The sequence below is a fragment of the Pteropus alecto genome, unplaced genomic scaffold (assembly GCF_000325575.1).
Source record: "Pteropus alecto unplaced genomic scaffold, ASM32557v1 scaffold79, whole genome shotgun sequence".
NCBI lineage: Eukaryota > Metazoa > Chordata > Mammalia > Chiroptera > Pteropodidae > Pteropus > Pteropus alecto.
The window spans coordinates 6,512,850-6,527,114 of NW_006494612.1; the positions used below are offsets into that span (position 1 = coordinate 6,512,850).

At 32.7% G+C, this 14,265-nt stretch overlaps 1 protein-coding gene across 4 annotated transcripts in view; it reads right to left on the reverse strand.

The window, feature by feature from the left end:
- REV3L (REV3 like, DNA directed polymerase zeta catalytic subunit) overlaps positions 1–14,265 on the reverse strand; it is a 138,056-nt gene that overhangs the window by 57,778 nt on the left and 66,013 nt on the right. For all 4 annotated transcript variants that reach the window (XM_006926076.2, XM_015600070.1, XM_015600069.2 and 1 more), the window contains 4 exons: positions 11,582–11,701; positions 9,635–9,872; positions 5,591–5,733; positions 848–5,009 (listed from right to left, as the gene is read on the reverse strand). In XM_006926076.2, the coding sequence (XP_006926138.1) occupies positions 848–5,009; positions 5,591–5,733; positions 9,635–9,872; positions 11,582–11,701 (4,663 nt within the window). The remainder of the gene's footprint in view (positions 1–847; positions 5,010–5,590; positions 5,734–9,634; positions 9,873–11,581; positions 11,702–14,265) is intronic.

The window sequence follows — 14,265 nt, forward strand, 5'->3', positions numbered from 1 at the left end:
AAGAACCACTCTTAAACCTCCTGGATTAAGTCATGTTCCCTAATTTAGCTCTTAAGATATGCTCTACCTTGGTGATGCAGGTAGTACAAGACACCTACTTAACTACTAGTTTATAAATAAACGAGCACTCTGATTCCTGCCCATTTTGCTATTGGCTATGTGTATGTGTCTGTCACTTCTCTGAAAAGATTCTTAAAAGAAAGAAGAGATAATGGGAGGTTAAGTCCATCTTGTACCCTTAAATAACTGTATAAACTAACAATAGTAACAGTATGACTAAAAATGCTGGCAACATGAAAAGAAAGTGGTATATAACAGAAACAAATCTTCATTACATATATCATAAGAGTACCTAAATTATATGTATGCTCATTTTCAAACTTTTAAAAAAGTTTTTTAAAAATTGTAAATTTTCCATTTTAGAAATAAATACCATCTTAAAATGATAATTATAATACTTCTAAAGTATTATCACATCTGTCTAATTTGTCATCATGTCACAGTTAAGCCTCTGCATCTCTAATCCTTAAGGGAGACAGTGTTAAATAATAGATCTAAGACCAACACTCATCAACTTAAATAAATTTCTCTAGGTGTAACCACTAGAAATTCACCTAGTCTGAATTTTCTTTTTAAATTATTTTTTATTTTTATTTATTTATTTTTGAATTTTCTTAATAAGTCCATAATTATCAATAGCTTTCACAATGATATACTAACAAATGCAGTATCACAATCAGAAAAGTAGCAGTCAGGTACCAAATGTTGTTACCTTTTATATACATTACCTATTATATACATTATAATTATTCAGAGTGACCCAAGGAGAAAATATAATTCTGATTACCTGGGCTTTTCTGGTACATCAGAAGGATTACTGCAAAATGGTTCCTGGTAAATAGTTTCTGAAAGGTCATGATCCAACAAAGTTGCCATAATTTCTTCCCTACTAGGTGGAGACATAAGTGGTTTCAGAATGTGAGCAGTTCGAGGGGTGAAACTGCCATTTTTCGATTGTGAGGGAGAGCTGGTAGACCTTGGTGAACTATCAGGAGTTGGTGTCAATATATCATTATTTCTTGAAACATACAATTCTAAATCTTCAGAGGCTGCATCCACAAGTTCACCATCAGGGGAGGAGAGTATTGTAGTAAAAGAGGTATTGACTGAGTCAAGAGACTGTCCCATTTCTTCTCTGGTATGATCTTGAATCCAATCTGAATTGCCAGGCTGTGAGAGGCTAAAAAACACTTCTTTACTTACTGAACTCCTACTCAATCTGGATTTTTCATTTAGACAGTCCTCTGCCTGCTGGACACAGAAAGAATCCCTTATTGAATTAGACCGAGTTGTTAGAGGATGAAAGCTGTTTTTCCACTGGTTGTGGCGATGATTCTCATTGCTCTCTATAGATGATTTCTCGAACAGTTCAGGACTTAGAGTGCCGGATCTAATCCAAGAGGTTGAGTCTGAGGCATGATGTTTGTCTTCATCACACTTCTGGTTATCATGACTTAAAAACTCAGTTTTTTCTATAGTTTGTCCTGGGAAAAGATCCTGAACTGCATCACTTAGGAACTTCTGAGGCAAATTCTGATCAGCGGGGACAAACTGACTTCCAGAGTAAAAGCTACAAAATCCAGTTTGACCAATTGTATTAATATCAAAATTATAATTATGTTCAGGAGACAAGCTATCTTCAAGTGAATAACAACTTTCAAAACCTGGATCTGAAAAAAAGATGGGACTGTCATCTGATAGGGAGTTCTCCAACTGGCCAGAGTTTTGTAAATTTAGGGAGTCTACTTTAAGAAGTTTGGGGATTTTTTCTTTAGGTTTCGTACTTCTGGGAGTTCGAGGTTTTCTTGGAGATGTTACTGATCGTGTTCGTTTAATTGTTTTGTTATGCTCATGGGAAATAGAAATATTTTTGTTTGGTTGATGTTTATTAGATAATGAGTCTTGCATAATATCTGCATTTTGTGCTTTCTGCTGTCTTTTCTGTAACAATTCTTTTAGAACTGCCAGTCCAGACTGTCCTTCGCCAAAGGCTGAAGGTGTTGACACACTTTGATTTTTACACTGAGAAAGTGCTTTGGTTTGTGAAACTGCTTCTGACGGTGACCTTTGTTTTACCCTTTCAGGTTTAAAATTTGACATACCTAAAATAAAGCCCCTTTGTTTTTGCTCCCATGCTATTTGTTTGATTGGACTTCTCAAGGAAGTTACAAAGCAATTATTAGGCATTTGGCTTTCCTCTGAAGCTGCATTTCCTGGAGAACAAGTTTCACTGTGCTTTGACTGTTCTGCCATGCACACAATCTGCTGCTGACTGTCTTTGCAATGCAAAACATTAGGGGCATACGCCGGGTCTGGCTTTGATTCTAGGGAATTACAACATTCATTTAACTTTCCGATAGATGACAAATAGTTCTTTTGAATATTTGCATTCTCTTCTGTCTTTGGAGACATTATACCCGAAGATATCTGTTTATTCTGTGCTACCTGAGACAAATGGTTGGAAAGGTCAAATATATTTTTTTGAATCAAGGTTGATTCCTTTAGAGTAAACAAAGCACTCTGATTATGAGACCTCTGAACATTAACTTTTGAGATTCCAGGTCCCAAAGAATTACAAACGAGTGATGAATGCAAATCATCTCGTGAACTGGGGAATGTCTGCAAATCTACCGGCTTCTTGCTTTCTAAGAAAGAAGAAAAGCAGCCAGATAAATTCTGTTGTGCATGAATTCCAGCGGTTTGGGGAGCTGAAAGGGGATGATCTATAGCAGAGCCCATTAGTGACATATCTTTCTGTTTAAAAAGCAGTTGAGAGCCTTCAGAACTATTTGAGGTCTCAGACACATTCTGATGTTTCAGCACAAACTTAACTTCAGCACCAGGCTGAGATTTTATTTTTTCCTCTTTAAGTGTTATGTGCTTTCTCGATGCTTTCTTATTTTTTTGTTTCTGTTTTGCTCTCGGTTTCTTTTTTCCATCATCTACTAATTTATTTGTCTGATTTCGTTTGTTCCTTTTCTTAGTAACTACAGAGGGGTTAACAAGCTTTGTTTTTGACTTCTTCACCTGTGCTCTTGCTCGACTGGTTTTTTCTATACGAGGATTAACAGTCCTACTATTATATGCATTAGGACCCTTAAAAATCATTGCTTCTTTATTTGCAGCAGCTATAATTTCTTCAGCTCTTGGATCTGTGGGAGACCAGCAGCGAGGTGGAGACGAATTTATGGGACTTGTGCTTCTCTCAGAAAGAAAACCTAGTTTAGACATAACATCACTATAATTCAAGTCACAGTCTTCGGTTTCAGCATTATAAGATGGTGAGGGAGGAGAGAGAATAGCATGTGACCGTTTTTTCCTGAAAGACAAAGTTCTTTTAATATTTTCACTATTTGTCCTTTGTTGCTTACCAGTTTTTTTCTTAGCAGACTTATGTTTTGTTTTTCTTCTGTGACTTTTCTTTGGTGTTAGTGGATAAATAGGATATTTGGTTGCAGGGGAGTCAGGAACTTTTGGCCAAAAATCCTTCAAAGGTGCAAGCTTTTTATATAGTTCCAGTTTTTCCTCTGTTAATATTACTTGTTTTTCTTTAGAGTCTATTTTTCCTAACTTCACAAGCATATTTTTTCTCCCTCTAAATCTATTAATAATAATATACTTTATAATGACAGGGGGCAACTTTTTAGACATTTTTCTTCGTTTTCGAGATTTAAGAGTTCCATCTAAACTTTCACCAATTTCCACAGGATGAGGTAGGCTAATTTTTGAGTTGTGTGTTACAAAACTTGACTCACTATCTTCAGTCTCATAATTTACCTTGCGTTTGGCTCTAAGTGTATATTTATTTCCATATAATCCAAAGGACTGCTCAGTTTCTAAGGTTCCATCTCCAAAGTGACAGTCTATAAAACTGTCTGTAGGTGTTTTAGTTTCAAAAGATCCACGGGTGACTTTAATTAAATCACTGGCCAATACATTATTCTTCTCAGAATTGCTATTACAAGCATTATTTTGTATACAATTATCTTTTGTAGATCCACTCTCACTAGTTTTGGCAGAAGTCTCTTGATGACCTATAAGTTTCTTTTTATTCATTTTTAACCGGGGCTGTTTATTACTGGGTTGTAGTTTATATGTGACAGGAGAGAGTTTCTGTGGTCTACTGAGACAATTAGAAAGAACAACACTGGGAAAAAACATATAATGTGCTGCTTGCTGGCTGAGGTTTGGCTTTTCTGTTTTATGCTCTTGAAATTCTTCATATCTAATTTTAAGTTTATTTAGTCCACTTTCATCAGCAATGCTATCGAGAGAATGTACCATAGTTCTATTCTCCCCTGAGCATGATAACAATTCACAATTTTCAGTTAATGATGAAGGGAATAAACTATTTAGAGCTGTGCTGTTTCCTTTTTCATTTCCTTCACAAGATGATTTATTTTTTGAATGACTTAAGTCAGTAAAGTTGAAAGAATTTTTGCTCAATGTACTTTCGCTAGTGTGACGGTTCATATGTACATAGGGGGCTTCCTTATCAGTTTTTCTGATGTTTGTATACTTTCTACTTGGTACTTGTCTTGTAACAGATGGAATATCTTCTTCATAATCAAAAATACTACTTTCACAGGAAGATACTGGGGGGATATCTTTCTTATTACTTTCTTTATGAGAGTTTTCTGAATGAACAGTACTGCTTAAAGATCTAGGGTATTTCATAGAGTAAGTGCTTTCATTTGTAAAAGAAGCAACTGAATGATCTCGATCTTTTTCTATGTTGTTTGGCTGTGAAAGGTCTTCAATTAAATCTTCCTTGTTCAAAACGTGGGAAGAAAGGGCACTTGTGTGTTTACACTGAAAGGTAATCTTAGCAGAAGATGAGGGTTCTAATGTAGCAGCATCTTTGTGAAAAATGGAAGGTTTTACTGATAGCTTGCTTGTCGCAATCACAGAAGAGTGGGTTCTAGAATTTTCATTGTTCAATGGATTGTCTGAAAGGGGGGAAAAGAATTAATTTCACTTCCACTCTTAATTTAAAAAATATTTTCTCACGATATTATCACCATGAAAGAAATTATATGAAATTAAGTCTGTATGTTTATTATGGTTATCTCAACAAAAAGATTACTCCTAACATTAGGATAAGAACTCAAGGATAAACAAGAGTTAGTTACATTTAAAATAGTCATTATCTTAAACAAATATTCCTTTGATCATAAATAGGTTATATTAATATTCAGTGGCTTTTAGAATAGGGAAAATACTGTGACCTTTAAAACTTTTCATAAAATATGCTTCTTTCCACCATCACTGTAATAAGCTGAGCATATTATAGTTTCTTATGCAAGTTAAAGTTTAAATTAATGATTAACAAGTGTTATAATCTTGAAAATGACAAAGAATTCTATATCTACATTTTTTCAAAAGAAAAAATTCTGTAGAAGGACAAAACCTAACAATATTGTTATAGCATCAATCAGCCAAGTATATAGGAAGTATAATTACAGCTTCAAAATCAACTATATTTCAGCCTCTAAATTATGAAATGCTCAGAGTACACTTGTATACTTACCACTATTTTCATCTGCAGTTCCATCTAACTGAGGTATAGAAAGATTGGCTAGAAGCAAACTGTTATTACTCCATTCCATTTCTTCTTCGGAAGATGAATCATCTTCTTCGGTTGAGCTTCTATAGGTATTTCGACACAGTGATCTAGAGAATATTAAGATTCATTAGTGAGTATGATCATTAAGAAAATACATGTCAGACTAAAATAATTTGCCCAATTTGATACTATAGTAGTAAAACTGAATAAAAAAGATCTGAAAATTACAATTTTAAAAAAAGCAGCTTTACTTTGCTCCAGTATCATGTCTTACAAAAAGTTATTGTAAATAGATTTTATAATCCCTTTCATATGAGCTAGAAGACACCATCATTCCTGTACTCAAAGCTCTACAATATCCTGAATTACAAAATCTAATCATGTTCGTATATTCTCCCCTTTATCCTATCATTTTACACACACACACACACACACACAGCTTAAGAGAACATGGTAATTTAAAAAAAAGTGGCATCTGGCATATTTTAAAAAGTCTCCATAAATATATAATCACTACATTATGAATTGGAAAAAACAAATGATAAGGTGAGCTAAGGGGTATTTAGGTTAGGGCTAAAAGAAGAATAACAGCAATCAAAGAGGGGCTAGGAAGTAGTAAAGGTATTAAGTCAATCCAGTACTGGCTATACAGTAGGATTACTAAGAAATTCAGATGGACTGTTAAGTCCAGATGGAGACTCTCTTTAAAGTTTATCTCATATAGATGAAAAATTTTCACTAGATCCTGGCTTGATACTTTCCCTTCTATCTGGCTGGGCGAACTTTCTAACCATACCCAATTTGTTCTTTCTCTTGTTTCAAGAATTTGAAAATACCCCTTTATTATACATAGAATAGTTTCTCCACTAAGCCTTTGCCAAATCACAATTTGTCCTAAAATTATTCTTTTAAGAGCTCAAAGAGTTATTAGAGGTCATCTGGTCCAACTTTCTATCCCATGCAAAACCTCATTTTTAATACATCCAACACAGCCTCTGCTTTTACATTCTCAGTATAAGGGGCCTGCTGTCACACAGGGTAATCTTTTCCATAGTTAGTGGCTCCAATTGTTAGTAATTTTCTTCCTATGTTATACAAAAATCTCTTTCCAATTTCCGAACATTCTTCCTGCTTTTGTCCTCTGTAGCCATATATAGCAGGTCTATGCCATTTTCCACATTATAACCTTTAAAATATTTGAAGGTATTTATCATTTGTCCCATAATTCCTCTCTAGTTAGACCTAACTACCTATTTTTTTCTACTGATCTTCAAAAGGTACAGAATTCACAGATCCTTCTAGTTTTCTTCTTCTTTCTTTACTTTTTCAATATTCTTAAAATATGGTACATTCTCAAGGCAGAATATAACATCCAATATACAAGAAGAATTAAAGACTCTTTTTCTAGATAGTATACTTCTATTATTCAATCTCTCTAATATACATTTATAAAATGTTTAGATTTGTTTTCCCAAGGTTTATCTGTGCATGGTTTTCAGAGAATTGGTCCAAAGAACACACAAACATTAATTATTCATGGAATAAACCCTGCCTATTATTTTAAACAGGCTGGTAACAAGTAAATAATAACTTTGAATGTGTATCTATTTAATATAGGTATAAAAATATAAACTAAACAAGATATAATCTAAAAAACTGGAGAAGTGCTAATGATACACTGAAAAAAATCAAAGAGACAATACCAAAATAAAAAAAGGAGAGAAGAAAAAAACAAGTGGAACAAGTAAAATGATACAAAACCAGTAGGAACATCAAATAGTCAACAAACTTGGCTAAAATATGAAAGAAGTAATCAAATTTATTACAGCAAGACAAATACATCAAATAAATACTATAACTATTCTATTAATAAAATCCAAACTCTGTTAGAATAACATTATCTTGGTTACAGCTGGTAGCCTTAATAAAATTCACCATTTAAACAAACATACACTACTTATTGTGCTCTTAATAAAGTAATATCCATGGATCCCCCACAGAAATTGTTAAGCCCATAATAAATTGAAGGTCTATTTAGTCTATACTTGTAAAGTTAACTGGTTGAACCTAAACATATCACTCTCTATTAGGTTTCGCTTATTTACTTTCAAGATATTTTTGAATCTATATTCTGTCATCCAATGAATTACCAATGTCCAATATTTGTGACCATCTCAATCCAATCTAGAAAAATACTTGGCATACAGCAAGCATTTAAGTGGTTTTTGAATGCAAAATCATGTAAATTCTGTGAACCCATCTAATCTCACAACGGCCATGTACTCTCCTCCATAAGGATGTTATGTAAGAATTTGTTAAATGCCTACCTGAAATCAAGACTCAATACGATTATTACATTTCCCTAAGTAACCATATTTAAAAAGGATATAAAGACAGTAGAGCATAACTTGAATTCATGAAGGGTCCTGATAATCTCTGCTTCCCATTCTGAGTGCCCACAAAGTGTTTATTTAATTATCATAGTCACCATCCCTAGGAGAACAGGACTGGAAGCAAGGAGACCAGTTAAAAAGTGAATCATAGTATTCCAGATGAATGGTAATGAAGGACTAAACTAAGATATGTTGGGAAGGAGGAGGATGAAGAATAGAACAGAGGCTATGGAAACAGAGTTGACTCATAGGGCTTAACGCAAAACAGGGGTGTAAAGGAGGGCAAATCAAATGTGATAGTGAAATTCCAAATTTCCAGAAGTTGTTGGGTCAAGTGGTATCATTACAGAAATAAGGAACAAAGAAACAAGAACGAAACCATGTTATAGCATTGTCTATTATCATTTAGGCTTGACTATGCTCCAAAGGAGGTTGATGTGTTGAGGCATCACTGCCCTACAGGATATTTCATGAAAAGAGTTATACAGTTTATAGGAAAAAAAAAAAATAGACAAAACAATGGACAGAATCGCTACAAAGATTAGAAAATATTAGCAAAAAGCATTTTATGACACTGTTGAGTGCAAATTGATTAAGAAATCAAACACTGATTCTGTTTGGACTAGGTAAAATTAGGTCTTCAAAGGTCAAGGGGCTAAGTCTTTGAAAGATTTATCACAGTGGCATCAAAGGGAACTGAGTATGTGAAAGTAGAAAGAAGGTATGAAATACTTTACAGATTTGGAATTTCTTATTCATAGAATGAAAATGGGAATCTTTGTTGGAGCATATTTAAAAGAGAGAGTTCTGATTTATACCCAGATAATAGGAGAAGGCGTCAGAAATTTTATTTTTTACATTAGGTAGCACTGAGAAATTAGAGAAATATTTCATATATATGTAATATACATGTACATATGTAATATAGATGTGTCAATATAATATATGGATTAACCTTTCACCTTTCAATAATGACTTTGAAAGGGTGAAAATTTCAAATGTAGACTTTAGACGTTTTAGTATTGCCTACAGAAGTTTAAAGAAGAGGAATATTCATTGTTTCAGGCTCAGAAGCCTAATTTTTTCTACACACAGAGCATATTGCTCAGGGGCAGATTCAAACCAAACAAACTCACAAGAGACTGATTTAGTGCCATCATATTCATTTACCTTGAGAAATGAACCAGAATACCAGTGTCTGCTTCTGAGACCGACTTGTTTGCCTACTTAACTTAGTTACTGATTTATAACATTTAAATCCCTCAGTATAATCCAAACTAGAAGTCATTTTTTGTCTTCAAGTTGACTCTGTTACTGTTGCTCCAGCCCAGAAACAGTTTAACTCTCAGAGGGCATTCTTTCTTTCCAAATTCTGGGATATGGAGGTATGTCTACTTTGCCCCATTCATTACCCATGCATATTAATACTACCTATATAAACAGATGACTTCTAAAAGATCAAGGGGGAAGAGGGAACTGGAAGAAGGTGGTTAAAAGGCACAAACTTCCATTTATGAGATAAATAAGCACTAGGGATGTAATATACAACATGATGACTACAGACAGTTACCACTGCTACATGACATATTAAAATAACTGAAATGACAAAACTTACCTCTTTTTGGCACAACGTTCTTCAATATTGCTGTCCCATCTCTGAGACATGACCAAACTAAGCTCCATTTCTTCTTTTTCAATTTGTGGTTCATTTTCTTCATCATCGCTATTTTGGGGATTTCTAGTGTTTCCAAAGGAACAACATGGCGATGACATCCTATTTCTTTCCCCCCGATATCCATCATTTTCCAAACCAGCAAGAAGATGTACTAGAGCCTCATCAGGACTACTGTCCACTATAAAACAAGTAAAGTATAACCGACTGAATAACTTCAGTTTTCTAAATAATTCAACAATTCACATCAATTATAAAACAACGACAAAATCATAAATGCTGGCATATGCTGAAAAAAACAGAGCTGGTACAAAGACTTATATGTGTTGATGTAGTTCTTCCATCAAAGTGTGATCCTTGGACTATCTGCATTAGAATGATTTTGTGTCCTTATTAAACAGAAGATTCTCAGACCCCAACCCATAGCTACTGAATCAGAATTTCTGAGGTAGGGCTCAGGAATTGGCATTTTAACAAGCTTCCCAAGCTCTTATTGCACAATGAAGCTTGAGGAGCACTAAACCATTATGGCCACAAGTGTTCAACATAAATATAAAATATATAATAAATATATCAAGTAATGCTAAGGAAGTGCCTTAAAAAGAATATATGTAATTAACTTAGCCCTTACATAAGCTTTATTTAGCTCATGGGATAGTCAAACAAAATCTGTAGCTGAATAATACCAGAGAGCTTTGAGATACCACTTCATATGTACTATGGTTGCTAAAATCAAAGATAGATAATAAAAAGTGTTGGCAAAGATGTGAAGAAACTGGAATCTTCATATATTGCTGATCAGAATGTAAAAAAAGGTGCAGCTGCTTTGGCAGTTGCTCAAAATATTAAATATAGAGTTACAATACGACCCAGAAATTCCACTCCTAGGTATATACCCAAGAGAAATGAAAACATATGTTTTCACAAAAACCTATACATGAATAATCATGGCATTATTTGTAATAGGCAAAAAAGTAAAAATCCAAATATCCATCAAGTGAAGAATGGATAAATGAAATATGACATACTCATATCATGAATTATTTAGCAGTAAAAAGGAATGATGTATATGATACATGCTACAACATGGATGCACCCGGAAAACATTATGCTAAGTGAAAGCCAGAAACAAAAGGTTATATGTTTCCATTTTTATGAAATACCCAAAATACGTTAATCAAGAGAAACTAGACTAGTGGTTACCAGTGGCTGAGAAGAGGGAAGAATGAGGAATGAGTGCTAATGAGTATGGGATTTCTTTCTGGGGTGATAAAAATGTCCTGGAATTAGATAGTGATAATGATTGCATAACTCTATGAATATGCTAAAAATCACTGAACTGTATATGTTAGGTGAATTTTATGATATGTGAATTATCTCTCAAAAGCTATGATTTAAAAAAAACATGAAAATTTGTTCTAACCTAGTCACAATCTTTTTCTCTGTCAAATGAGATAATGTATTCCCCATTTACGAAAATATAAAGTTTCAGGTTTTCTTCGTTGATATTAAAGAAATTGGTTTGATTATGCTATCAGATATGACAAATATGTAGATATTTGCTTATAAGCACTGTTTGGGCAAAAATCCATTTCTTAAACCTAGAGTTGGAATGTTTTCGTTTTCCTGCCTCATCCTTAAAAAAATTAATATTAGCAAATTATAGATATTTGACTCTTAGATCTTTGACTAACATTGATACTGCATTTTTACAAACTTAGGCAAGGTGAAAATGAGAAACAAAGCTACTTCGTTTAATGTAAGAATCATTTTTGTGCTAAGTAGAATAAAGATTTATTGAACATGCAACATTAACCTCTTCAAAGAAAAAAAAAACACCCCTTCACATACCAACTTTCACTGAAAAGTTATGGTAGAATTGTTACTTACAGAAAACTGGTGACTCACTCAGTCTTTGGGTCAAAGGCTGAAAAGTCTGACTAGTTTCCATGAGGTTCAAAATTGCTTCTTCATTAATAAGAGCTTCCTCCACTTTGTGTCTAGTGTGACCTTAATATGACAAAGAATAGAAAACATTACAGCAATGGCCTAAATTTAGTGTTTAGAATTTGTGTAAATTAGGAAGCATTAAAATATAAACTTATTTCAGATTTTGAAGTGTTAATGAAATATGTTAAATAAAAACATAATAAAACTTAAAAGCCACAGGAATATCTAAGCAGTCCCATGGAGTAATTAAAAAAAAAACAAACAAAACCCTTGAATCTATGAATCACTAAATATCTATATTCTTTAGCTTTTTTATTCCTATCTAGTTTGTATTAGATAGTTATATTACTCTGATAAAAATCATTGCACATTAAAATATACTAAGGAAAAAGAAAAGACAAACTTATTTGATTAAAACTCTTTATTCTCTATGGCTTAAAAATTACAAATAAATTCACTGTACATTAACTTTATATTTCTCAGGAAGTTTTTACTTCATGATCTAAAATTACAAGTCTTTCAACATGCGATTTTGATAGAAAGTCTAATGTACAGAGGGATTAAGTAATTTTAAGAAAAAAGATAAAATGAATCTTATAATCTAGTCAAAGGGAGAGAGAGAGTTTAAGAAAAGCACATAGTAGTAGAAGAAAGAAGATTATATAGCAAAAAATGGCAGGCAGTTATAAGAGCTAACTGGAAAACAGTTATTTTTTCTGCTTCCAGTATTCAGACTTCAAGTGTTTTCAACAGTTTTTAAAAGACAGTTAAAAAGCTACAGGAAGAAATATTTTCAACACATCCTAGGACATAGCTGGGCTAATAAAGAGTGTTTAATCAACATGAACAAACAACTGTGAAACAGCTCATCCCAAAACAAGACGATTGAGAGGACCCATAAAAATAAAAGCTGGTCCTGTGAATCTAATAATATAACACACAAGGCTGGCAAGAATGAGAAAAATAAAATAGAAGGCATAAATAAATTATGTTAGAAATAAAAGGGGAAGTGCCAAAAGGTGAAAGAGAAGTTAAATACTATGAACAACTTTATAACAAAAATATGGAAAAATCAGAAAAAACAAATAATTTCTTAGGAAAAACATGATATAAAACCTGATTCAAACAAATATAAAGCTTGAGTATACCTGTAATAATTATGGAAATTGAATTAGTAGTTTAAAATACATTCCCTTTACCTACCACTTCCCAACATAAAGTTCACCCACAAAAAAAATATACTAAGTCTGGATGGTGTTACAGATGAGATTTATCAATCTCCAAGAAGTAGATTATACCGATTTAATTAAAATTCTTGAAAAATTGCTGAAAAAGAGGGAAAACTCTACAATTCACTTAATGGAGCAAAGTGTAGCTCTTTCTTGATTATTTTAAAAACGTTAAAATTTTAAACAAAATATTAGCAAAGTAGATATAGTAATGCTTAAAAAAATATACCACATTGTGACAAAGAAAGGTTTATTTCAGGAGTGCAAATGAACAGTTTAACATTAGCAAATAAAAATTATTTTAAATACCATATTAACAGAGTAAAAGAAAAAAACTGATTATTTCAATAAATCCAGAAAAGAACATTGGGTAAAATTTAATATCCATTTGTGATTTAAAAAAAACCTAAACTTTTAGCAAACAATAGAAGAGATATTAACCTAATTAAAGTTTATCTACCAATATCTTGTAGTAAATTTCATACTTAATGATGAAATATTAGAAACATTCCCTTTTAAGCCAAGAAAGACTATTACCATTTCTACTTAACATTATCCTAGAGTTCTTAAGTAGTGCATTAAAACATTTTTTAAAAAGTGTGAGGATGGGAAAAGAATCAAATTGTTATTTGCAGATGATGATTCCATACTCAGAAAATTCAAGGGAAAACACAGATAAACTTTGAGCACTGATCAAAGTTGCTGGATATAAGACTGATGTACAAAGGTCAGTGAAGTTCCTAAAGGTCACCAATTATAAGATATAATTTTTGAAAGATAAAACTTATAACTGAAACAATCATAAGACATCTGGAATATATCTAGCATAAGCTATAAAATAATTTTACAAAGAAAATTGCAAAACTTTATTGAAAGACATAAAAGAAGACCAAATAAAATGAGAAATATATCATGTTTACAGATGTTCCAGAAGTGAAACAGTCTGATCCTAAAATAACATGGGAGAGCTTTCTTAAAAGATCAAAACCAGACAATTTTGAAGCTGAAAAAGGAAAGATCTGCCTTTGCTGTATGTCAATACTTATAAAGCTACCGTAACTACAATAGTATATTAACACGAGGGAATGTGAGTGAGGTGGGGGAATTCAGTAGAGGAAAAATATCTTTTCAATAAGTATGTTGGAACAACTAGGTACTTATATTTAGAAAAACGGATACAATTAGATCCTTATTTTTTATATATATGTAAATTTTGGGTGAATTAAAGATCTAAATGTGAAAAACAAAAGTGTAAGCACACATGAGTCTTAAGGATGAAAACTTTCATTACATCAGGGGTAGGGAAGGACTCATAAACTGGGTATGAAAATCGAATCATAAAGAAAAAATTGTTAAAGTTGATATTAAAAATGAAGACATGCAAAACACCAAAAA